Here is a 24521-nt window from a genome sequence, read left to right as displayed (position 1 = left end):
TAGATATGAGCTGCCTTGAAACAACGACAATCACGTGATGAAATGAAAAGGCTGGGGCAAGCCAACTGTCCACAAGTTTAGCAAGAGAAGTCGTCATATCCATGGTTGCTGAGCAGACTCCCACCATGCACCTCACGGTCATTCAGTATGTACCTGTTGGCTTGCATGCCATCATGAGACCTGGTAGGCCGAAGTAGACTACTAAGAAATAAGCTCTGCTTTCCAGTGGGAAGGTTAAGAGGAGCGCTGTTCACCAGTATTGCCAATGGAGGTGAAGGTTACCCCTACAGACCAGAAGACTCTGGGACCAACTTTTAAAATGATTGGGCAATCTAGAATTTTGAGGCATGGAGGATGTCTGTTAATAGCACTGGAAACCATATGAAAATGTAATTGTTGCAGTGTAAAACTCATTTTCTCTCATAGAAATAGTGGATGGCTTTTATTTTTGCTTTTCATCTGAAGGACAGATCACACATAAAAAGTTAATATTGTTTTTAATACAAAAATCACAGCCAGGCAGGGTTTAGCTATGTATCAAGTTTGAGACTAGCCTGAGCTACATAAGACCCTTTCACACACACATACGTACATGCACACACACATACGCACACCCATACACAGACATACATACACACACGTGCGCGCGTGCACACACACATATGCACACCCATACACATACATACACATACACGTGAGCACGCACACACACATACACACATCATACGCACGCACGCACACACACACACACAATCATCACTGCTTTGATTATAATGGTTACAGAAGCAACAGAAGCACCATTCAGGATGTTGAGCTTTACACTCTTGCTCATCTCCAGGGTTCGCTTATCACAAACCACCCTGGCAGAACAGGGTGCTTCTGTTTTCCAGTTAAAAGTCTATCCTGATTTCAAAATGTTGGTTTCTCTCTTTACTGAATACAACACAACTTTCAATAGCTGTCACAAGGTGTAACTTTCCTAATGGTCCCCATCTCATTCTGTTTCCAGAGACTTCATTGGTGGCCTAGGATCAAGAGCAAGACCAGGTAACTCAGAGTTGACCCCAGTCATGCCTTCCTGCAAGCTAGTACGAGCCTGTCAGTTCACCCCCTTTCCTGTTCTCCCCCCGGCTTTGCTGCCTCTCTACCTGCTTTTGAGATCCCAAACCCGCATGCCCAGGGCCCACTTAAGGAAGGAGAGGCCGAGTTAGTGGCAGGGTGGCAGTTCCAGAGCCTGCCTGCTGGGATTCTCCAGTCCCAGAGATCATGCCAGTACTCAGCAGACCATTTTGATGTTAAGCTCATGACGAGTGAGCCTAAGCTATCGTGAATGATACCCTAGGGGAATCGAGACACAGAGAGCAGGAGAATTCTGTCTTTCCTGCCCACCACCGCTGCTCCTCAGTGGCATGGAACTGATTAGACTATTATAAGCTGTTCTTCCAAAATTTTCATTTCTGCTTTGATGAGACTATCAAGTACTTAATCTATAAAGCATGTAAATACTCCAAAATAGTGACTGGATTCACGTAGATGTTTTTGCAAACCCAACCTCTCTAATGCCATAGCGGGCATCCCTTTTTGTTCCTTTTGCTCTGACTGGCACAGCTGGCAGTCTAGACACAGTTACTTTTTGCTTGATTGAAAGGGAATTATCACATAACTTCTCTAAATTTAAAATTACCCTTAGATTTTAAATACCTCTATCACTGTGCATCTGGACAGCTGCTGTGTGTGGCACACATGTGGAGTTCAGGGGACCCCTTGGTGGCATCTGTGCTCTTCTTCCATGGTGGGTCCTAGGGATTGAACGCTGGTTTAAATGGCAAGTGACTTTGCCAGCTGACCCATCTCACCAGCCTTTCTGAAACTATATATCTCCAAGTGTAAATTTTCATACATGTGCTGTGGGAGAAGAAGGATACATTACTTTGTTTTGTATTTCTAGTAAGGATGACTAAGGAAGACCAGTAGTAAAATTACCAACTAAACCCAGACAATTCAGCACGTGCTCGATTTCTCTTTGTGTGTGTGTGTGGGGGGGGCATTTGATTCTTGGACAAAATGCTTCATTTTAGTATGTGGGTCATTTGGAATTATGTTTTGTTACCCTTTTCACTTTTACTCCTTCGTTCATGCTGTTTGGTATATTTAATGTATTCAATGAGTACAGTTAATGTGGATGAAGTTACAGTAATTTCAGGCTCTCTCCAGTTATTAAGCTTTCTTTGAAAATGTTACAGACAGTTTAAAGCTGTTACAGTGTCAGTATAGATGCAAACCAAGGTTGTTTTATTGTTAAAATGCCTAAAATTGTCACGCTGACTCTGGCTTCTATATTACTGTCTGGGCAAAGGTGAGTCAACCCCATGTGTGACTCTGCAATGATTGTTGTTTTGGGCGTTTTAATGTTGAGAGAAGAACACCTACGCACACAGCAAGCAACGGGCCTCCGCATCAAAGAAATTCGGTTATCTTTGAAGGGTGAATTGAATTGGTATAGGGTTTTGATTTTAGCCAAACCATTTGCACTGCAAATTTACACGTCATTTCTTTATATTTTGCCTTTTCAAAATGTTGATTTATGTATTAACGTTTGAACCACGAGTCACTAACACATTTGAATTGTCCGGAAATGCTACCATTTACTCTAAGAACAAGCTTTGTTTTCACTAATCACATGGAGCACACTCACACACGTGGAACCGGCTGCCACCTGCGAGCGATTCTGCTTCTGAGTCCAAACTTGGGATCTTTACTGTCCACTGTTGGTTTAGTGAGTCACAAATGGCTGGCCGCAGGCTGTTTGCTCTCCTGCAGATGGCCTCACTTCAGGCACACCTTGAGACTTTACTCTGCGGGTAAAGGGCGGCACTGATTGCACACTCCCACCGTATGCACCGGCATAGCTTAGTCATGAGGGAGACACACGCAATGACATGTGTGAATGATTTGCTTGCTTTTTAAAGGCATGACTTATTATTTTTTCCCACTTATTTAACATTAAATTAAGCTTTCTTAGGTGGAGAGGAACACATCTGAAATTAAAAAAAATACTATCTATAGCCCTGAATTTCCTAAATATTCTGTTAAAAAATGGCAGGGAAGAGAGAATTTAGTCAGACTCTGAGCAGCTCCAGAAATGTAGCTAGGATATGAGACTCACTCTCCCTGTGCGAGAACAGAGGGGAGAGATTGGAGTTGCGTGTCACTGTCTTCTGTGACTGTAACTGGTTCTTTGGGAACCTCCACAGTGCGGTAACAGTAGCACTGAGGAGGCACCCCAGTCCTGGACATGAATGCCGAGCTATCCCAGTGAATGCTGCTGCAAGACCCGGTGTTATCTTTTCCTGTTAACTAGATTGTAGCGATGGGTGTGTTGTGTAATAGATGCAGTTCCCTGTCTACAGGACAGAAGACTCAGAGCGAAAGTGTTGGCAGGAATTAGTATGCAATCAATGCATGAGTGACCATGCTGTGTTAGTCACTTGTCATGCCTTCTGCAGAGTTTACTGCACCCAAGTGCCATTTATACCATTCCCCTAGGCTTGATTATTTTTTTTGCTATTTTAGGAAAGATTCTTTATAAAATATTAGTAGTAAGGACTGTTAAGGCTTAGTCAGGAAACCAATGGAAGAAGAAAAGGGAGGGCAGGAGCTGAGTGATAAAGGTATATACTCGTCAGTCACCTTATACACACCTGAACAAGCCATTGTGGCCTGACATTTTGTGAAATAATGTGCATTTATTAAAAAAGTAAAAAAAAAAAAAAAAGGACACATCTTTTAAAGCTTAAGTAGTGCAGTATTGACAGGGAGCTAGTCTAGAAAATGTGTTAAGAGAAAGTGACTCAAACCCAGATAACATGATGTGACCGAGAGCCATGATCACCAATCACTGAATAAAGACTCTGTTTATCTGGATTTTAAAATTGTTTTGTCTCCCTAAGGGTAAGCCACTTACTCTTTGATGTAGAGGATTCAGTGAGGCGGAGTGCCTTGCCAGCTCAGCTGAAGATGATGAACCGTTAGTGGAAGTTGTCTAGGAAATCCGCTGTTTGCAAGTGCTACAGACTGAACCCCCCCCCACACACACCGCACACCAGTCTCGCTTTGAAGTTTTCTTTCCTTCCTAAAACCAACTCGTGGCACAGGATGGGATCCTTGCCAGGCTTTGCCCCTCCACCTCCCCCACAGGAGTCCTTAGTGCCCTACAATGTGGCAGCAGCAGGTACCCCAGAGATTTCTGGCAGAATGTGGGACTTAGAATCACCTTATTGTGTGTGTTACCGATGAGAAGTAAGTACCTGTTGGATCAAAGATAAGTAACAGATCCAGTAGAAATGTGTAATAATTTTAACATAAAATTCAAAGGGAATAGAATTCAAGATACGTAAAGAACATTTGCAAATCAATAAAGAAACAGTATCAGCAATTATCCAACAGCCATTGACAAAAACATCCAGTAATTTCACTAACATTCAAAAACTACAAAGTAGAAAAAAATACAGGTTGACACAATTAGAATTTGATAATAAATAGTACTGGTCCAGATACGGAAAAATGCATTCTCTCCTAGTAGAGTATGAAGTAATTCAGTCACTCTAGAAGACATTTGCTTCAGTGAGAAATGAGTATGCATTTGGCCTTGGTAAACCTTGGCTCCTCCATGAGACGTGCACTACAGCGTTGCTGACACTCCTGAGACATTGACGGCAACTGAGGTCACGGGCAAACAAATTTCTCAGCAAACCACAGGGCACCCAGGCAAACCACAGCCTCTTCCAGGGTCATAAGGAACAAGCCAGAACTGGTCTGTCCCTGACACACTGAAAAACAATATTCCCCATCAACAGTCTCTGTGACAGTAATGTGTCACCATTCAGCTGAAAAGGAGATTTCTGGAGAGGAAAGAAAAGAAGAAAAATGAAAGAGAGGGATATATATATATATATATATATATATATATATATATATATATATATAAATTCTTTTTGTGGTTTTACCCTTCAAACTCTGTTAGAAGTGGCCCACAATGAGTAGTGCACTCTCCCTAACCCAATGGACCCATGCCGTGTGTGGTGTGCTCTGAAGCTTGCCGGTTCTCTTCAATTTATTGCATTCATTTTTCACAGTGCTGCTCATAACCTATTAAACCGATGTCAGGACTCAAAGACAGTTTGGAAGTTACTGTACGGAGCTACTTGTGTATGTGTGTCAAACGGATGGGCGTAAGAAACAGAGAGGCACCTAGCTAATGTCAGCAGTTACTTCTGATGACGCCCTTCATGAGAGGTGGTCCCCAGAGCCTTGAGCCTCATCTGTAGAGGTGTGTGTGTGTGTGTGTGTGTGTGTGTTTGCTTGATTTACAAGGGGCTTTTGCAAATAAACATTTGAAATTTTGTTTTAAGAGAATAAGCAATCAAAGCTATTTTTGAAAGTCAGGAGTTTCCTAGAACTGAGGAGCGCTGTCAAATGGACTCAAAACCCAGTTGTTTGCTTGTTTGTTTGCTTTTAAAATTAAAGTGCACAGCTGTGTGTTAGACAGAACCACTCTAGCTAAGTCTTTGTTTTTGTCTTTAGGGCACAGACGAGCCCATGTTTGTGGTAGGGAAAATCAAGCCTGTGCGGTACCCGCTCAAAACGCTGTCACAAACCTAGAGGTGCTAAGCTATGCTGCGAGATTTTAGCTTGTTGTTTACAAAGGCTGAGCCTGTAAATGCTAACAGATTAGCCAGAATGAAATGACACCAACCCAAGTCCTCCCCATCTCCCGTGCCATCATGAACTTGATGCTTTACCCAGTCCTGTTTTCAGTGAGCTTAGGCAGAAGGTTGCTATTCAGGAGGCCTTTGGGTGGGAGACGCAGGTTGAGGTTGGGGCTACTGTGGGGAACAGCCAGCATCACTCCTCTGTTCTTAGCAGCAGCGAGTTAATCCTTGTGATTTACTTGCTCATCTTTTTGCCCTGAGGGTAATTTGTTAAATCACAACTTAATGATCCAATAACTGAAGCTTACAAGGAGTCTTCAAGAGAGACAGACTTTACATCTAAACAAGAAGCTGCCCCAGGTGGCCCAGAACCAGGCCATTTCTTGGGCTAATTTTCAAACAAGTAAATAGAGCTATCCATAAAGAGAATTCTCATATTTTATTTTCCTTTTTGTTTTGCATCTTAAATGGATAATTTCATGTTTTTAAACAACCACATTAAATTCTCTTTAATTTTTTGAAAACAAATCATTTATGACATGACACACAATCGTTTTCTGAAAGCACACATATAAGAATCATCTTTAAAATCATAGTTATTGCTGAAACTATTGCTATAACAAATTTAATTTTTTAAATGCTTAAAATGGTATAGAAAGAAGAAAAGGAGGTTTTGGAAACTTAATTTTCGCAAGAAAGAACTGGTAAATGAGTATTATTGCAGAAAAGATGATATAGATGGGGGACCTGGATGGAATAGGGGATGCTATGATTCTGGTGGCTTTTGTGCTCTCCGTGCCTTCTGTGAATGAGAGGAGAGAGAGGCGTGGCTAATACAGGGAGCGAGGCCATTCCTATGTTAACTCTGTAGTCCTCAAGAATAGACCACTGTGGTGAGGGCTATGGGGTTGGGGAAGTGGCTCTTGTGTAAATTGACAGCAATTAACCCGACTCTGTGATATTGTAATGGCCGTACAGTGGGGATTCAGGGCAGGTTAACCCTGTCCACTGAGATCCAGGAAGACATCAAAGTCGACGTTAAGATTCAGAGTATTTAAGGATTTGAATAGTACTTAATTCTGCCATGAAGTTTTGCTGATTTAGTATTTGTGTCTAATAGTTTTGATGAAATTAGATTTAAAGTGCATTGTAGAAGGTATGATGGATTTATTATTTAAAATAAGCAAACAAACAAATCCCTGCTCAGAACTGCATATTTGAGGCATGCCTCCCTCCCAATGGCAGCCTCCTGCATTTGCAGACAAAATATCCAAGGACACCTGGTCTCTCAAATATTATGCAAGGAATTTTTGTTTCTTGAGTGCTTGAGACATGGAGGGAAAGAACAGCTTATTATATGAATCGCAGAAGTGCTACAGGATCTCATTAGTAAGGTGAGATCCTGGCTTTGTTCTTCCCCAGAATTTTCTTCTGTTTCCTACGAATACCTCTTTTAAGTGAACTTGTCTCATGGCAGAATTTCTCGTCCACAGCATCCGCAGGTATCGCAGTATCCCAGCGGAAAGTAAGGCAGATCAGCGACCCCATTCAGCAGATTCTCCTCCAGCTTCACAAAGTCATCTACATCACGCAGGTCAGTGTCTTTGGTGCCTCGCCCTCTTCTCGGCCTCCAGGCCAGAGCTAACCCTGCTAAGAAAATACGGCCTGGTGGGACTTGGACTTAGAGTGAACACGTAATTGTTTTCTCCCTCTCCAACCATGTGGATGTGTGTGGGGACACTTTGGCCTAGCCGTAAATGTGTCTGTTTCCCCCGTGGCTTCTGCTTGTGCTCCCGTTGTGCTTAAGCAGACTTCCATACAAGTGGCTCTTTAGGGATGCAAAGAGGGTAAGGGCTTAGCAGCTTTGTCTAAAAGCAACTTTATCATAGGAGGGGGGGGAGGAAGGAACCTTCCTCCTTGCATCCGCCTTGACAGCAGAACTTCTCAAGGATGTGAAAACCGCACCCCTAATTCCCATAAAACCCAGGATCATTTAGACTTTCTGTTTGTGAATCTGAGCAGTGCTTCAGTATGAGAAAATCCATCACTGAAGACTCGCTATTGGTATGGACACACTTCTGTCTCGTGCTGGCCCTCTGGGTGTTCCATCATCTAAGGCATGGACCACTTACTAGGAACAAATTTTTCCCCGTTGAAGAAAAGAAGTACAGCTATTTGGATAAGAAAACAAGTACTTTGGAGTTCGAGACAGCATCATCTGGCCATTTTGTTCTTTCTTTCACTCATTTGTCTTGTAGTTAGTAAGCACCTGTCAAGCGCCAAATTCTATTCTAGGCATCAGGAAGCAAAACGTAGTTAATTTTGATCTCCAACTAGATGAGCATTAGCATCACCATGGAAGAAATGTCTGTGAGGGACTGTCTAGATGGAATTAACTGAAATCGGAAGAGCCACCTCAAATGTGGCTATCACGGGCTGGAACCAGGACTGAATAAAAAGGAGACGGGAACTAAGTATGAGTACATGTCCAGTGTGACCAATCCTTCTGCTCCTGCCCCTGGACCTTCCGAGTTGCAACAGGCTGTGTGCCGTGGAACCATAGGCCAAAATAAACGCTGCCTCCTTCCCTCCTTCCCTTCCTTCTTCCCGCTTTCTGTGGCTTTTGTCAGGTTTTTGTTTGATTGATTGTTTGTTCTGTCTATGGAACAGTATCAGTAACTAGCCCATGTCCTGGTTACCTGAAGAGCCTAAGAGCCGCCCTAGGAGCTGCTGGAGCCGGTTGTGGAAAGTCTGTTTACGTATCCAGGGCCTGTGGAAAAGTTCGGCAGGCATGCGCACTAGCTGCCTCCTGATAAGAAAAGTCTGCACTCGAGGCTTCATCTATCATCGCAGCCCCTAAACTGAAAGACAAAACCCAAACTGTTGATTTCTGTAAGCTAGGGAGGGTTTAGCACCGCAGGGATCACTCTTGATTCATAGCCGGCGCCTGGTATTTCTGAGAAGTCGGCATATTCTTTTCTCAGTCGACGGTCACTTTGATAAATGGCTGTACCTTTTCCTGGGGATAGTGCAGAGGAGAATTTATGGAGCATTCCTGTAGTAATATTTCAGGATCCCTTATCCTGGACTCCAGCTTCCCCGTTAGCCGGGGTGGGGAGGGGCTTTGGCTGGGCCCTGAGTTGACCCAGTTCTGAGAACCGTAAGAGGCAGAGAAGCCTTCATGGAACCCATGACAACTCAGGCTGGAAGTTTGTCTACAGAACCTGGAGCTTCTTTTCTTTTACTACAGCAGGCGAAAATACTGGGTGGTGCAAGCGTCAGCTTCCTGTCTGGGTATGCCACAGTTACTCCACCAAAGCTTGCCAGAGCCAAGGCGCTCCATCAGCACAGGCTTCTCTCTCCTTGTGGCGCATGCTTCTTCGGGTCGCTGGTAATCTGGCTTTATCACTGACTGTGTTGTTAGGTTCACTGGCCTCCTGTATCCTTCAGGGTCACACGGCCAGCCAGGAAGCGCAGTTGCACGGTTTGCATGGCTGCAGGGCCAGTGCTGTCCCGGAAGGGATACCTGCTGGAGGTTCAGCCTCAGCTAGGGAGAACTGCGCAGTCTATGGATTCACAGACAGGGAATGCAAATCACCCCACCACCCCCACTTTTCTGCACCTCTGGAAACCCTCTCCTCTGTAAGCCCTGCCTTTTGCCCCCACTAAACACAAACTCTTCTCAGTGGGTCAGGCAGTCACCTGTACCAACATCTGCTTGAACCAGCCCATTCGATGCAGAATCGCAAGTGCCTACGCACACCTGTGTGCTCAGCTGGATCCAGTGCCCTGTTTCTCCCTCCCCACATAACAGCTGCAGGATACACTTCCCACACAATCTGAGGTGCCACTTTTTGTTTTACAATTTTGTGAGTTGGGGGCATGTAAGTCACTTTTTCTTGAGCCTTAGTGTGAATCAATTCCCATGAATTGTAAGGAGATCTGATGGGTTATGGTTTTGTGTAGGGACATAGCCCCACCCATTGGGGGCGTGTTCGCCTCGGGCTAATGTTTACGGATAAATCTGCTGGGCGTGAGCCCAGCAGCCCTTTTCTTTTGCTCCGCTTTTCCAGTGCTCCGCGGGAACCTGTGGTCCTGTAAGTCTATTTCCTTATTAAAGCTGTATATATCTATATAATCTGTCTACATTCATTTGCGCCACCACAGTTTTGACCCATATCCCTGTGAATCTTATAAGAAATGTCCATGCATTTTTAAGATCTCTGCTCCAGTGAGTTTCTCAACCAAGTTTTGAGCAAGGAGAAGTTTGTTTCCTCAGGAAAGAGCAACAAGTTGTGTCCACTGACCATAAAACCTGAAAGTGACTTAGGTTCAAGATTCCCAACTTCATTGGGATTCAGCAAGATGCCCCCATTTCATGCTTGGGGATTCAGTTCAGTACCTTTAGGGCTAATGCATTGCATCCAAGAAGAAGTCACGTGGGAGCAGACATGTTCACCCTGGGCCCCTGGTGTGGGAGGTCCTGCTGTCTGTGTGTTGTGGTTAATGAATAAAGAAACTGCCTTGGTCTGTTGATAGGGCAGAGCTTAGGTATGTGAGGAAAACTGGACTGAATGCTGGGAGAAGGAAGACAGATAGAGAGAGACACCATGGAGCTCCCGCCAGAGATAGACATGCTGAAACTTTGCTGGTAGGCCACGATCTTGTGGTGATATGCAGATGAAAAGAAATGGGTTAAATTAAGATGTAAGAGTTAGCCAATAAGCTAGAACTAATGGGCCAACCAGTGCTTTAATTAATACAGTTTCTGTGTGATTATTTTGGGTCTAAGCTAGCAGGGCAGCCAGGAAAAACAAGCAGCCTCCCATACAACAGATTCCCTGATATTTGCTGAAGTGCCATGCTGGGAAACCTAAAAACCTGCCCCTGGAGACAGGGCAGACCACCTGCCCTGATGTTCCTGCTGAAGGCTGCTGGGAGTCAGCACCCTAGGGTGGTATGCTGCAGAACACTGTCTATGGGATTAGAAAGGCCAAGGGGGTGGTTGTTAGCAGAAATATCTGAAAGGCCACCTATCGATGGTGCCCCTGAATGTGACGGGGGTAAGCACCAATTGTCTGGGGTCCCAGCAAGTATGGACTGCAGTCTACTGCTGAAGCCAGACAAGGACAGAGCATCCTGGACACAGAAGGACAAGCTCTATCCTCCTCCAGGGTATCCAGCAGCCCCTACCTACAGAACTTAGTGTCTGGCCAGTGAGCCAGGGAGACATGTCCTGCTGTCCTGGGAGGACAATCAGGATGGACTGACAGGCAGTAGCCACCACCTCCACTGGGGACCAGACAGGCAAAGCCACTCCCTTCTTTGGTACTGCACAGCCTCTTCTTGCTTTCCTTGTGTTCCTCAGCCCCTAGTTTGGGGCATCTTAGGCTTAGAGATGAGCGCCTTTCTAATCTGTCATTTTTGCCCCAAATCTAATATTCTGTTGAATCACACCATCAACTGCCCTTCTGGAGCCCAGGTTCTAAAACTGATTCTTTTTCTCACTGTTTTCTGATGTCATCCTGTGTCTTGGCAATCACAAGTAACTTTTAAACTGGTTAAATGACGCACAAGGACAAATCTGGGAGAGAACGTGAGGATGACTATGAGTGTCACCTACCAGATCAGACGGTAAACATATCATATTGAAATGCATGTCTATTTATGCACTAGACAGAGAGTGTGGGAAAATGCTCTTTAGTGTTAAAGGATCTGTAAGTAGCTCTTTAGTGACTCTAACTGTTACTTATTAAGTTGGAGAGAAATATCCTTTGAGATTTAGTACAATTTCTGGCGTGGTAAATAAACTTTAATGGGTATACACGCCATCTTTGTTGGATTTCCATGCACTTTAAAGCAAGGATGAAGGTCTTGTGAATGTGTCATTATTCCTTTAAACCACTGCTGGCGGATGATATGCGCTATTCAGTCAGTGGCAGCCGTTCGTCCCACGCTGCCAGTTCAGGCATAACAACTGTGTTTTCCAAGTTCGCTTTTAGAATACTTCCAACTCCATGTTATTGTCACAGCGAGGAAAGGGTCCTCTCTGGAACTTTAACTTACAGTGCTCAGCACAGCCAGCGCCATTCACGGGAAGGAGAGGCGCAAGGCTGAGGCATTGTGCACTTGCTGCACAGACCAACCTGTGCAAAGGAAGACTGACCTGAGGACCTGAGGGGACATTGAGAGAAGCCTAGCTTCTGGTCGGTGGGGACCGGTCCTGTCCGGTTTCCATGGAGACGTATCTGCCAATCTCATCTAATGACAACAGTCCTAGCCGTCAGGTTAATATCCTTCTTACCTCAATCGCACGTCTGTTTTCATCAAGCTGGGAAAGAAGTCTTGAGACCGGCATGCTCAGAAGGCAATAAGTAGCCTACCTCAGATGCTGGGAACCAGTGTGCCTGTGAGCAGATGGCAATTATGCTCATAGGTTACCTTTTAGTTGTTGCGTAGGTAAGACCTGCATGGTGACGGAATGAGACTGGCTTTAGTGCTCTACTATACTTGAGTCATTTTGTTAAATAAATGCTTCGAAGTTATCACATGACAACTCTAAAAATTACAACGTATCTTTCTCTAAGAGAAGAGATGGGAAGTCACCCTCAACCTTGCCCATCATGGGGGTGCTGTCAGGAGCGGATATCAACCCCTGGCTTTCGGTGACTCATACTGTGCTGTGCAGCCAGCAGCGATAAAGAACAGAACGGTCTGCTCATTTACTGGGTCCCTTGGGTACTCATGGCTGGGGTGGCCGAGAGCCAACAGGATACGATAGTCACAGCATGGCTGGATTTCTCATATCAGTCTCTTTTTAGGGACTCTAAATTCTAAGAGAAGTATGGGATTTTATTTCTTTAAATGGTAATCTTACAGCATTTGATTTTTAACATTTAGGGAAATTTTCTTAAGCTGTAAAATTTCAAAATAGATTAAAGTGCTATTTTGGTTTACTATTTACCCAATGGAGCCCTACAAATGGCTTGTTCTTTGCTAATGTATTCCTGAGTAGGGAATCCAGGTTTTTAGAAAGAGTCCATAGAGTTGCAAGCTTAAGAAAACGTACAGACTAGATTTTTTTCTCTCTCCATTTATTACATTGTATGGTACAGTAAAACAGTTTAGATATGTGAATTGAAGAAACTGTTATCTTTTCTAGGATCAGTTTCTTCATCAGGAATGGGCGCTCTTATGGGTTGTGTATGCCTTGATTGTAATAAAGGACCTAGGAATGTTTATAAACTATAGGGTGCTGTGTGGCAGTGGTGTGCTAGTGGTGTTGGCTGAAGGATAAGACTGATGCAGAAGGCTTACCTTTCAGGAGGAAGGTGTGTGACACGCTTTCCTCACCTATAAAAGCTTGCATACCCTGGCATGTAATTTTACTGTAGGAGAGATACAGGAATACAAACATATAGAGTGATCCCAGCGCCCAGCATACATGAGCCAGGGGTTTGGATTCTGTTTTCATATAGACTAAGTTATTAGACTCACTTCATTTACAGCTGAGCCCTCATCCGTCTGTGTAAAGTTTCCAGTTCTCTCTGAGAGCTTTGTGGATGGGACACTGTGCTAACGATACTCATCCCAGTGAGACACAGTAGCTTGCTTGCACTGTCTACGTGCAGATCTTAAGTCGGCTGGAAGTGAGCTTACTCAAATGTTCCATACTGAATTCAGGGGCAGTGAATGGGGCTCCACGGGAACTAGAGGCTTATCAAGTTTAACAAATAGCAAGACTTTTATGAATTTCTGAATTAATCTGCCGGTTAATTTGATACTTGAAGGAGCCCGATGGTGATGCTCACCTTCAAAATGTCATTGTAGCTAGCTACCTGTGCATCCTTCCCCTTGCAGGGACTTCATGCAATCAAACTGGGAGGTTGCTGGTTGGACCTAGGTCACCACTGCCCTCTGCTGTTTGGTTTAGGGAGGTGGCACCTTTGGGTATGAAGTAAAAGGTAATTGTCAAGTCCTGTGTGTCTCTCCAGGGTAAGCCTTCATCCTCTCACCGCTCCAGCCCACCCCGTGCTAGGAGACTAATGCTAAATCTCTCTCCTTCACCTCACGTGTTGCCCCCTTTAGTTCACATGAAGGGCAATGATACTGTGACTTTTGGGGGGTTTGCATCGCCCTACCCTCATGGCGGCACACATAATTTTTATTGGCCCCAAATGGTCACATGGTATCAACCCAAACTGAAGAATCCCAGGAAGCAGAGCAGGGCTGGGCACGAACAGGACTGGTCATGATCATCTCTGCAGTGTTTCTCCCTCTCTTCGCCAGTGTTTGTTTAGAGTTTATAATTCACTGTTTCCTTTTATTTGTGAGTATTCATTTCGTCTCCCTATAGAACCTTTTCTCCCCGAGCTCTTCCTTTTGGTATCTATTCATAGTTTCTAAAAAAAAGTCATCCAGCCTTGGTAGTTCGGATACTGCTTGTTTTGTCCTGGGTGATCAGCACACTGATTCCCAATGTAAATCCTGTCTACAAAGCCTTGCAATTCAGTGGTTGTTTTAAATCCCCTTCTTTTCTAAGATTCTGCAGTGGCTGTCTATGTATTTATGAAATTCACACCATCCTATTCAGGTCCTAATGCATGCTAATCCACCCTGTCTTTCTAACCAGTAATACTGTCCCCGAGGATTTGGTTTCTCTCTAGCTGAAGAACTCTCATGGGTGTCCATCTATGTGGAAAAGAGTGAGTTTTTGTGTTTCCTGGTTCAAAGTATCAGATCCTTCTCAGGGCTGTGGCTGGGGTGCTGCTTAGCATGACATAGATACCCAAACACGAGCAGAATGGACTTTTCTGATCAAAGCTGGTTTTCACAAAATGCAACATATATGGGCATAGATATTACATGGAAGAGTTACATGTTACATGTGCCAGTAGGTATACCCACGATAAATGGAAGCAGAGCCATCCTCCTGTAGAGAGGATGAAAACCGTAGCGTATAGTTTGCCAGCTCAGATTCTTCCTCATTCTTGCAAGTGTATATTACATCCTGTAGGGGTGATGAAGTGTGTAGAAGGTGGTTCTGATGACTGTCTTCTTACTTCCTGCAGCTGCCTCCAGCTCTGCACCATGATCTGAAGAGAAGGGTTATAGAGAGATTCAAGAAATCCCTGTTCAGCCAGCAGAGCAACCCTTGTAACCTCAAATCTGAGATTAAGAAGGTATGTGTTCAGTGCATAAGGATCTGTCCACTGGAAACGTCTGGAGGGTTCCTGTTCCCTTCTAACTCGTCCTTAAATCCTGTGCACTGACAAAGGTTATTGCTTAAAATACCACAATGGGTCCATTTTATCTCTGACTTCTTATCCTTATTTCTGTGGCTGTTATTTTCAGGTGACTAATACAGCTCGTTCCTTATTAGTACATGTTTTCCTAAGAATAAATGTTGTCTTTAATTAAAAAGTATGCATCTCATAACCTGCCTTTGTAGAATCTGTCTCAGCATTTTGTGACAAGGCTCTTCAGTAAGTCCCTAAATTGTGCATTGCCTGTCTGAACGAGTCACCTGATCACGTGAGACCACGATGTTAATCGTCTGCACATATAATGAGGTTCCATCTTCAACATCTGGTGGCCTTCTCATCACTGGGTACAGCAAAGTCTCTATTCACACACAGGGAAGCTAAATCTTACACCAAATGGGAAGGAAGTTGTTTACCTCTGGCAATACAAGTTGGAGACAGGACGCCTACTTTGTCCCGGAAGTGTTCAAAGCCCTCTGTCCTGTCCTGCCTGTCCCCAGATGTAGGAAGTCTAGCTGCCTTGGTGGTGATAATTTGGTCCCTGTTCCCACACTTTGCTCTCCTCCTCTTTCTCTTCTTGTTAAGTGTCTTCATATGCTTAAACCTTGGTATTGTGTTGCCAATGAACTCTTCATTTTTCATTAGTGAGTCTACTTTTAGGTGCAAACTTACTGCCAGGCTCGTTGACACACACACACACAGACACATACACACATACAGACACACACAGACACACACAGCATGCACACACATACATTTTTTAAAAAGGCGAGTGGCTTGTTTCTGCTCTGTTAGCTCATAAGGATGCCTGAACCATTGATAAATACACCAAACAAGCAGCTGCAGGTAAGTAAGCAAAGCACGACCCCATCCCTCAGAGACAAGAGAGCAAGTTGTCCTTTATGTGCTATGTTGGAAAATAGAGGAACTGGTGTAGGTAAAGCAGAGGTACAGAGGGTCTCACGTTTATCTACAGTATCCTAAATACTAAGAAATATAGTTTTAAATGAGAGAAGCTTATCTCTTACAAAAAGATTACATGATGCTTTATTTTTATATTCTTATTAAAAGGATATTGAGATTAAGTCAATTTGCATACAAATTCATTTTAGCAGAAATTCTAGTTTTATGGGATAAAAGCTTCTACCGTAGAAGGATGTGCAGAGATGCATTCCCCTCCCACCCAATGGTTTTTCACTTATGCCTGAGCTGAAGGCAAACCCTTGTTGTCTTTCTCATGTGGGCTCCACCTGAGTTTCTTTCTTCCCTGACAGCAAAGACATTTTCTCCTGTTAAATCACCCCGCCCCCTGCATCCTTGGTTCCCTCTCTGTGTCATAAGAGCATCTCTTGTCGGTATCCTGGTCTGAACATAAAAGTGGGATTGCTGGAGTACTGGAGGACTTGGAGGACTCCAATGAGAATGCTGCCGAGCCGGGCTGAGCTACCCCCCCCCCCCCAACAAGCCAGCGAGGAGCCAAGTTAAGACCGAAAAGCAAGTGAAGGAGACTTAATGTGACCACATTGGGAAGAGGGACAAAGAGGTCCAGTGACCCTCTCGGGGGCCCAAAGGGGAAGGCAAGAGATGTGCTTCAGTGCACAGCTCTAATCTTTCTTCCAAGGTACTCTGAGATGTTGTCTGAACCGTGGGCTCTCTCTTCAAGAGACAAATCCCCCCTCTAGCACCAAATTTTAGCCTTCCCTTCTCCCAGCATGAGTTTCCTGTTCAGTTCTTCGTTTCCCATCCCAGCCTGATAGACAAAGGCAGGGGCACAAATGCATCTCTGGAAAACCCTTCTCCTTGCCAGTCTGGTTTCTAGGGCCCAGGGACAAAAAGTTGTTTCTGTGTTCAGTAGGATTAGGAAGCAGGTCACATTGTCTAGTGACTGGTGCCTCTGTCTCTTTTATGATAAACTAGGGTCAGATTGTAGCACACTCAGTGGGACCCCTTGACCCAGGGGAGAGGCCACATTCAGCAGCTAGGGTTCAGCTGTAGTCAACAGACATAAGGTACCATTCTTCTAAGGGAAGCCCTGCCACACAGTGACATGAGCCTGTGTTCCCCCAAACTAGGCATCAGTCAGCTCCTCTGTAGAGGCATTGCTGAGGCTTCCCTGTGCATAGCCAGCGTCCCCCTCTTCCATGCCCGTGTTTTAACCAGCTGTCATCTGCCTGTGTGTCTCCCGGGTGCAGCCAGTCCCTCTTACCTTTGATTTCCCAGCGTCTTCTACATCCTGGCCTGTGGTCAGTGCTTCATGTATATAGTAGTTAGTGAAAGTAGAATATAGTATGTACTTATATATCCCACAGGAAGGTGTTCATTTCTTCAATTCTTTCTTAAACCATGTGTTGTTGTGATCTATTCATGCACTTTTATGTATGTGAAAAGGTCTAAACCAAAGAAGTTCATGACCCCTATGCCTGTACACCCCACCACACCTTTCTGGTAGTCTTTTTCTTGTGATGACTTTTGTTCAGGAATGGGCATTTTATCCCCTGAGCAGCCAGACACCACTACACTGAGCCCCACCCACCCACCCAAGTACTTACTTTACTTTCACTTTCTCCTCCCTTCTGAGAGGGAGGTGCCTGCAGGGAGCAGGTGCCTACAGTTTTAAGGAGCCATTATGGGATGACTGGCCTCACATTATCAATGGCTTTTATCACATTGTCAATGGCCAGCGTGCTATATGCAGGAGTCAAAAGATGGAACAGCCCATTTCTAAGAAGTGAGTTCTTTCTCTTTAGCTCACCTAAGCTGTTCTTTGATCCAGGCTTCATCGTGGCTGCAATAACTCAGGGCCACCAAAGCCAAGCGAGTGATAGCACAGTGGTCGTGGAACTAGGATATTCAGCATGGGAAAGGGGAGAAGCAAGACAGAAGAGGTTAGTCCGTATTTCACACCGCCCTCTCTGTGAGTGTAAATTCATGACAAATCTTTTCTTTTAAAAACATGCTTACTACATTCTCTAGAAGCCAATGAAGCACCATTCGATACCTCTCCACGTGTTTCTGAGGAGACACAATGGATTGGTACAGAGCGGGGATCACACAAGCTTGAATTGGGATCTTTTGAGGTTATAGACACAGCATGGCCAGGGACCTGTGTCCTGGCCATGTGTCTGAAGGACTGGGAGCCATACTTAAGCTGTCCCTGAAGCATCGCTAAGAATACAGTCACAGTGTGACAGCATTAATAAATCCAGGAGTTAATAAGGATACTGAAAGAAGATCACCTGTGGGTTACCCTTGAAGCAATTAAAGAAACCCATTCATTGTTTCCAAACTTGTTTTTGAAGGGTATCGATCAGTTTTCTTGCTTTCTGTTTTAAGTTCTGTATCAGGGTAAACAAATTGGTAATGGAGGAATATATATTATATCTTTTCGAGACAAGATTTCTGTGTAACTTTGGTATCTGTCCTAGAACTAACTCTTGTAGACCAGGTTGGCCTCGAACTCACAGAGATCCGCCTGCCTCTGCCTCCCGAGTGCTGGGAGTAAAGGCATGCGCCACCATCACCTGGCTTGGGATGCTTTATATTATAGATGAACTTTGACTGGCACTGTAGGTTTATAATCCCGAGACAAGACGGGATGGAGAAGCCACAGAGCAGGGTCCCCTGAGAGTCAGGCCACCCGATGTAGGGCACAGCCCTTTCTGCCAAAAGCTTGCAGCTACATCTGATCAAGCTTCTGAATGTGAAGTCATCAAGCTATAACCCTCGAACCAATCTGGCCTGTTGCCTATTTTATCAATAAAGCTTTATTTACATAACCATATTCATTCATTTCCATGCAGCCTGTGGTCACTTTATCATTGCAGGCAAAGCTGAGTTGCAGAGTCAGAAACCCTCCATCCTCCAGGCTGGAAACACTTACTGCCCAACTGCATAGAACAGTTTGCCAGTCCCTGCTCTAGATCTTGCTTGTATCAGCAAATACAGGGATAAGGACACATAATAAATAACACAGTTGCCAGGGCCTGAGGTCTTCTAACCTACCACTGTTGCCAAAAGAAACCAGGAGAAAGACTGACGGAGGGGACAGTTTTATAAAAATCCAGACTTGGGAAAAAATGGGATGGAGACTACATGTCCACCCTCCATTCTTCTCTCATAACTTACATCCTGACCAATTTCCCCTGCCTCTCAGTCCCTGCCACTTCCCCTCTTCCCCAGATCCACTCCTCCTGTTTCCCTTCAAAAAAAAAAAAATGCAGGCCTCCCAGGCATATCAACTGAATAGGGCATAAGTTACAATGAGACTGGGCACAAACCCTCATATCAAAGCTAGATGAGGCAACCTAGTAGTAGGAAAATCATCCCAAGTATAGACAAAAGCATCAGACAGCCCCCACTCCCACTCTTAGGAGCCCCACAAGAACACCAAAGTATACAAATATAACATATGTGCAGAGGCCTAACTCAGATCCATACAGGGTCTGTGATTGTTGCTTCAATCTCTGTGAGCCCCTCTGAGCCCTGATTCATTGGTTCTGTGGTTCATGCTCTTGTATCCTCAACCCCTCTACTTCCCCGGGAAGGGGAAGTAGCATAAATTTCCCATATTTCAAAGGGATGGGGCTCAGGGGTATTATGGGACATAGGTCTTTGTTCTCCCATGGATTTTCCATTAAGAACTGAGGCTTGCTCTAACTTTTCTTAGAAAAGTGTATGTGTATTTTCAGGGCTGACACTTGGTATTGGATAACCAATCAGTGTGCACTTCCTCAGGGAAGACTCTTTCTCCTGCTCCCAGTATTCCTTAGTTGCCTGTAGCTCTTTGAGTAGGGTTGTCATCTCATGAGCTTTGCACGTTAGCGTGTCTACTGCTGTCATCCTTGTTCAGGTCCTGTTAAGTCAGCCATGATGGTTAGACTTCATGACACAGCTACTCCCTGCTCCTCTGCCCCTTACAATCTTTCTGCTTTCTCTTCTGCACTGCGCCCTGAGCCTGGCCTGCAGGGGAGGTAGATGTACTAGCTGGGAGCGAATGGGCATAGGTGGTTGGCTAGGTTTCCAGTCAGACATGGTTTTGCTCTTGTTGAGCAGGTCTTCAGTCCAATTAGAGAGCTGTTGGTCACACCAAGGCATGAGCACCACCATGGCATCCTTAGTGTTATTGTGCCATATTGGTTGTTGATATGGTTCCCAAGCATCATAGCTGGGTAGGATTGTTGCGTCTCTTCTTGGGAAGCTTGCATGGAGCCTTCTGGTACCATGAAAGCTAGTCCTCAGCGAGGAGGCATTCAGGTCAGATCCAGCTTGGATCCTCTGGGTCCTGTTTCTGAAATACATATGTCTACAGCAATGGGGACTCACCTCCCACCTCTGCAGGTGGAAGACAACTAAACTCAACAGCAATAGCCTATAATCTTTTTGGAGTCTCTTGGATAACCCTGACCAAAAACTCCAAAGAGGGCTTCTCATTCTTGGTGTTGGGGTTTTTACTAGATGGTTTATGACTCTTGAGTGAGCATTGTCAGCCCAGATGGAAAATTTTCATTTATGATTCCTTATGGCTTTTCCCTACAACCTTGCTGTTATTTTACTCTACTCTACTCTCTCCCCCTCCTCCTCCCCATCCTATCCTGTCCCCCTCCCTCCCCCTCCTCCTCTTCTTTCCCTTCCTCCTCCTTCTCCTCCCCATCCTCTTCCTTCTGTATCTATATCTCTTCCACCTCCTAATTAGAACTCCACTATTGTCCTGATCTCCCCCTTCTTGTAGCCTATTTATTTTCTGCTATTGCCCCACCCCCGCCTGACAATGGTCTCTTTTTATTTTGCTGGGTTCTACAGGCACTCCAGGTTTGAAAACTCACATCTGAAGACTTAGAGCTAGGAGGGTGAGTTTCAGGATGTAGTTTTTATATAGGCAGATCCTAAAGGGGAAGGAAGCAAGCAGAACGGCTTTCAAGACCGGGATTGTCTCTGAGGGTTTCTGTGTCTATGAGTTGATAAACTGGGTTTATTAAGTGGTTGAGGCATGAGGTGGGGTGGGTGGGGGCTGGACATGAGCTGGGACTTACTGGCCTACCCATGAGGTATCTGTCCACCTCTGTATCCTAGGTCTCTGAACTAACATTTTGGTTATACTGTCATGAATAGAATAGAAGAAGTGGGACTAGAATCCTCCAAGGAGAGCATGTGATTTCATCATCCTGAGGACAAACATGCGATCAGTATTACAAGCCCTAAGCAGGAAAGCAGAAGAAAGATGAGGAGCCAGCCCAGAAATGAGGACCCCCAACACATCAGCATTTCTAGTCTCCAGCTAGTACAGACCAGGGGGATTGCTGGCTTTGGCTAAGAACAAGAATCAAAGTCCTTGTCCCTAAACTCCTAACCAGTTTCCATCTCCTATTCATGTGTATGTGTAGTGTGTGTGTGTGTGTATGTGTGTGTATGTGTGTGTGTGTGTGTGTGTGTGTTAGGACAGAGAGTTGGTAACGTGTACACACGCATGTAAAGGCCAGAGGTTGATTGCCGGTCCATGTTGTGTCGTTTAATGGCTGAGGCTTCCAGCTCTTTTCCAGACAGATTACTCAGCTCCCAGGACTTCATACCTGTGATAAGCATGCTTTGTGTTTATCTGGCCCTGACCTGAGGCCAGAGGCAAGCTAAGTCACTAGGACTCTGGAGGGAAAGCCTCCTACCTTGATACCACTGTCACTGTTTAAAGTAGGTCTGGGAAGGATTAGGTCTTGTGTCTAATTAACACCGCATGGACCATTTTCATCCTTTCCCTGATGGCATTCTGCTAGGGACACGACTTTTAGAGGAAATGTAAGCACTACCCAGCTGGGGGGTAAAGGAGCTTGTGGCAGAGCTGATGTACCGTTGACTCATGGGAGAAAACAGCTGGATATAGATATTGACCATTTCCGATAACAAAGTGCTTATGAAAAGCTAATAAGACACTCAAAGAAGCTGTAGATTAGAGAGCATGGGACATTAGGCAATGTGTTATGGCTTCTAATAGTGGCACTCAGTCTCAGAGGACAAGGAAAGCTAAGGAAATTAGAGCAGAGAAGCAGAGAGTGCAGCGTCTTTTCTCACTCTGACATCTAGTTCCATTCATGCTTGACTCCAGGTCTTCCAGCGTTTTGGTCCGGTGTCCTTTGTGAAGCTGGACTGCAGCGGAGGGCTAGACTCTCTGGTCTGCAAAAGAAGCTACAGTCTGGGAAGTGAAGTGATGGCATTTGTAGTCTCTCCTTCTTGCTTCTCTGTCATTTCTGCCATAAGCCTTTGTTCTTAATTGACTTAGTGCTAAAATGGCTTAGTACCTGCCTCGAATCAGGAACATCTTGGAACAGAGGTGTGACAGCCATAATCTGTTCTCTCAGATGTGTCCCTTGACTTGCTAGTTCAAAAATGTGTGCAGCCATTTGCACCTCAAAACCGAGGGTACTCACTAGTATCGTGCAAAGAGGGAAAGCGTGGTAAAGGAAGGTCTACATATAAGCTGAGTGCTTACCATGCCATTTTGGAACCAGTAACCACCCATAGGTTCCTCCAGCCATGGGGCTGCAACTTGAAAGGCATTCTGTCTCCACCTACTGGGCAGCAGGGATTTCACCGTCTGTCACATCCATAATTAGAATCACCTTCAGCTCCCCATGACCACATCAGGACCACTAGAAATATCATCCTTTCTGCTCTGTCTAAATGTCAATCTCTTTGAACTATTTGTCTTTGTATCCTCAAGTCACTCAAGTCAAAGGGTAGAAGGTTTGCTTGACCTTTGATTGTGGAAAGCCCTGGACTCTGGCCAGATTCTGCCATTACTGCTGTGCTCCTTGGGTCAATGGCCTCTCCAACTTCCTCCCCGAAAAGATGAAGATAATGTTTATCTTAAAAGATAGTGGTAAGAGCCAAATACAATGACCAAATTTGCCAGGATTTCTTAAGCACTTAGTCAGTGGCAATGAGTTCTGCTGTGGCCACTAAACTTCTGTGTCTATACCTCCTCCAGTGCCACCTGGGTGAAACTCTCCACCATCCTTTCCTGTGTTGGCAAATCTCTCATTTTCCATGGTACCATCTGTTGAACTGCCCATCATTGTAATGCATTCTCTATACACACTCCTCTAGATCTACTGCACCGCCTATTGCTGCAATGCATTGTCTATATGTACTTTTTTTTTTTTTTGGTTTTTCGAGACAGGGTTTCTCTGTGGCTTTGGAGCCTGTCCTGGAACTAGCTCTTGTAGACCAGGCTGGTCTCGAACTCACAGAGATCCGCCTACCTCTGCCTCCCAAGTACCGGGATTAAAGGCGTGTGCCACCACCGCCCGGCTGCATTGTCTATATGAACTCCTCTAGATCTACTGCACCGCCTATTGCTGCAATGCATTGTCTATATGAACTCCTCTAGATCTACTGCACCACCTATTGCTGCAATGCATTGTCTATATGAACGCCTCTAGATCTACTGCACTGCCTATTGCTGCAATGCATTGTCTATATGAACGTCTCTAGATCTACTGCACCGCCTATTGCTGCAATGCATTGTCTATATGAACTCCTCTAGATCTATTGCACCGCCTATAGTTGCATATACATTATCTATATGCACTCTTTGCCTATCTATATACACTGCACTGCCTATTGTTGCAATGCATTGTCTATATACACTCCTCTAGATCTATTGCACCACCTATTGTTGCAATGCCTTGTCTATATGCATTCCTTGCCTATCTGTATACACTGCACTGCCTATTGTTGAGCATGCATTGTCTATATACACTCCTCTAGTTCTATTGCAATGTCTGTTGTTGCAATGCATTGTCTATATATACCCAAAGATTGTATACAATCCTGGTCAGATTGTAAATCTCATGGTCACTTCTGAATTCTGCAGCCCGGGAGCAACTTACGATTTTGTGTGTGTGTGTGTGTGTGTGTGTGTGTGTTTTGTCTGTGTGGGTAACTTGATTGAATAGCTCTCAAGTGTGAACTCTGTAGATGACAGCCTCATGATACAATGTCAAAAGGGTAGAGACTATAACACACAGTTAAATGGGGTGGGGTGAGGGGATTAGTTTGCTGAAAGAATATTTATTCCTAGAATCGAAACTATAAAAAGAATCTCTAGAAAATTCTGGAATAAAAACAAGCATATTTAGATTCAAACATAAGAGTAGTAGATTTGGGCCCTGGCCATTGTTCTCTGCCCCTGGGAATCTGAGGCTCTCCAGCTAAAGCAGTATGCCAGTGTGATGCAAGACCCAAAGTCTTAAACAGCCTGCGCCCCAAGGCTGTGTACCAATAAAAGAGTCATCTAACCCTTGCTATCTCAGTCTTGAGGTCCCCTGATCACAAACTGCATTTGTTTACATAAGGGTTCAATTAGGACCACAAGGCACACTGAATAGCGAAGTTGAATAGAACCCCGCTGCTTAAAAAGTGCAAAGTCGTGATAGCACAGGAAACTGTTTTCAGGATCCTAGGGAATGTTCACAGTTTAGCCACGGTGACTACTGCTAGCCAGCTTGTAAGAAAGGCAGAGTGCCCGGGGCCATCCGATCCTCCTGCAATGTAACAC

General features: G+C 44.7%; 1 protein-coding gene across 1 annotated transcript in view; it reads left to right on the top strand.

Moving 5' to 3' along the window:
- Positions 1-24521, top strand: part of Nek10 (NIMA related kinase 10) — a 181546-nt gene that overhangs the window by 144131 nt on the left and 12894 nt on the right. Inside the window, exons 30-32 of the mRNA XM_057769925.1 lie at positions 1010-1047; positions 7205-7305; positions 14783-14893. Coding sequence (XP_057625908.1) covers positions 1010-1047; positions 7205-7305; positions 14783-14893 — 250 coding nt within the window. The remainder of the gene's footprint in view (positions 1-1009; positions 1048-7204; positions 7306-14782; positions 14894-24521) is intronic.

This window comes from Chionomys nivalis, chromosome 5 (assembly GCF_950005125.1).
Source record: "Chionomys nivalis chromosome 5, mChiNiv1.1, whole genome shotgun sequence".
Classification (NCBI taxonomy): Eukaryota; Metazoa; Chordata; class Mammalia; order Rodentia; family Cricetidae; genus Chionomys; species Chionomys nivalis.
The sequence above is the reverse complement of the archived record's forward strand: the minus strand, read 5'-3'. Positions and strand labels throughout refer to the sequence as shown.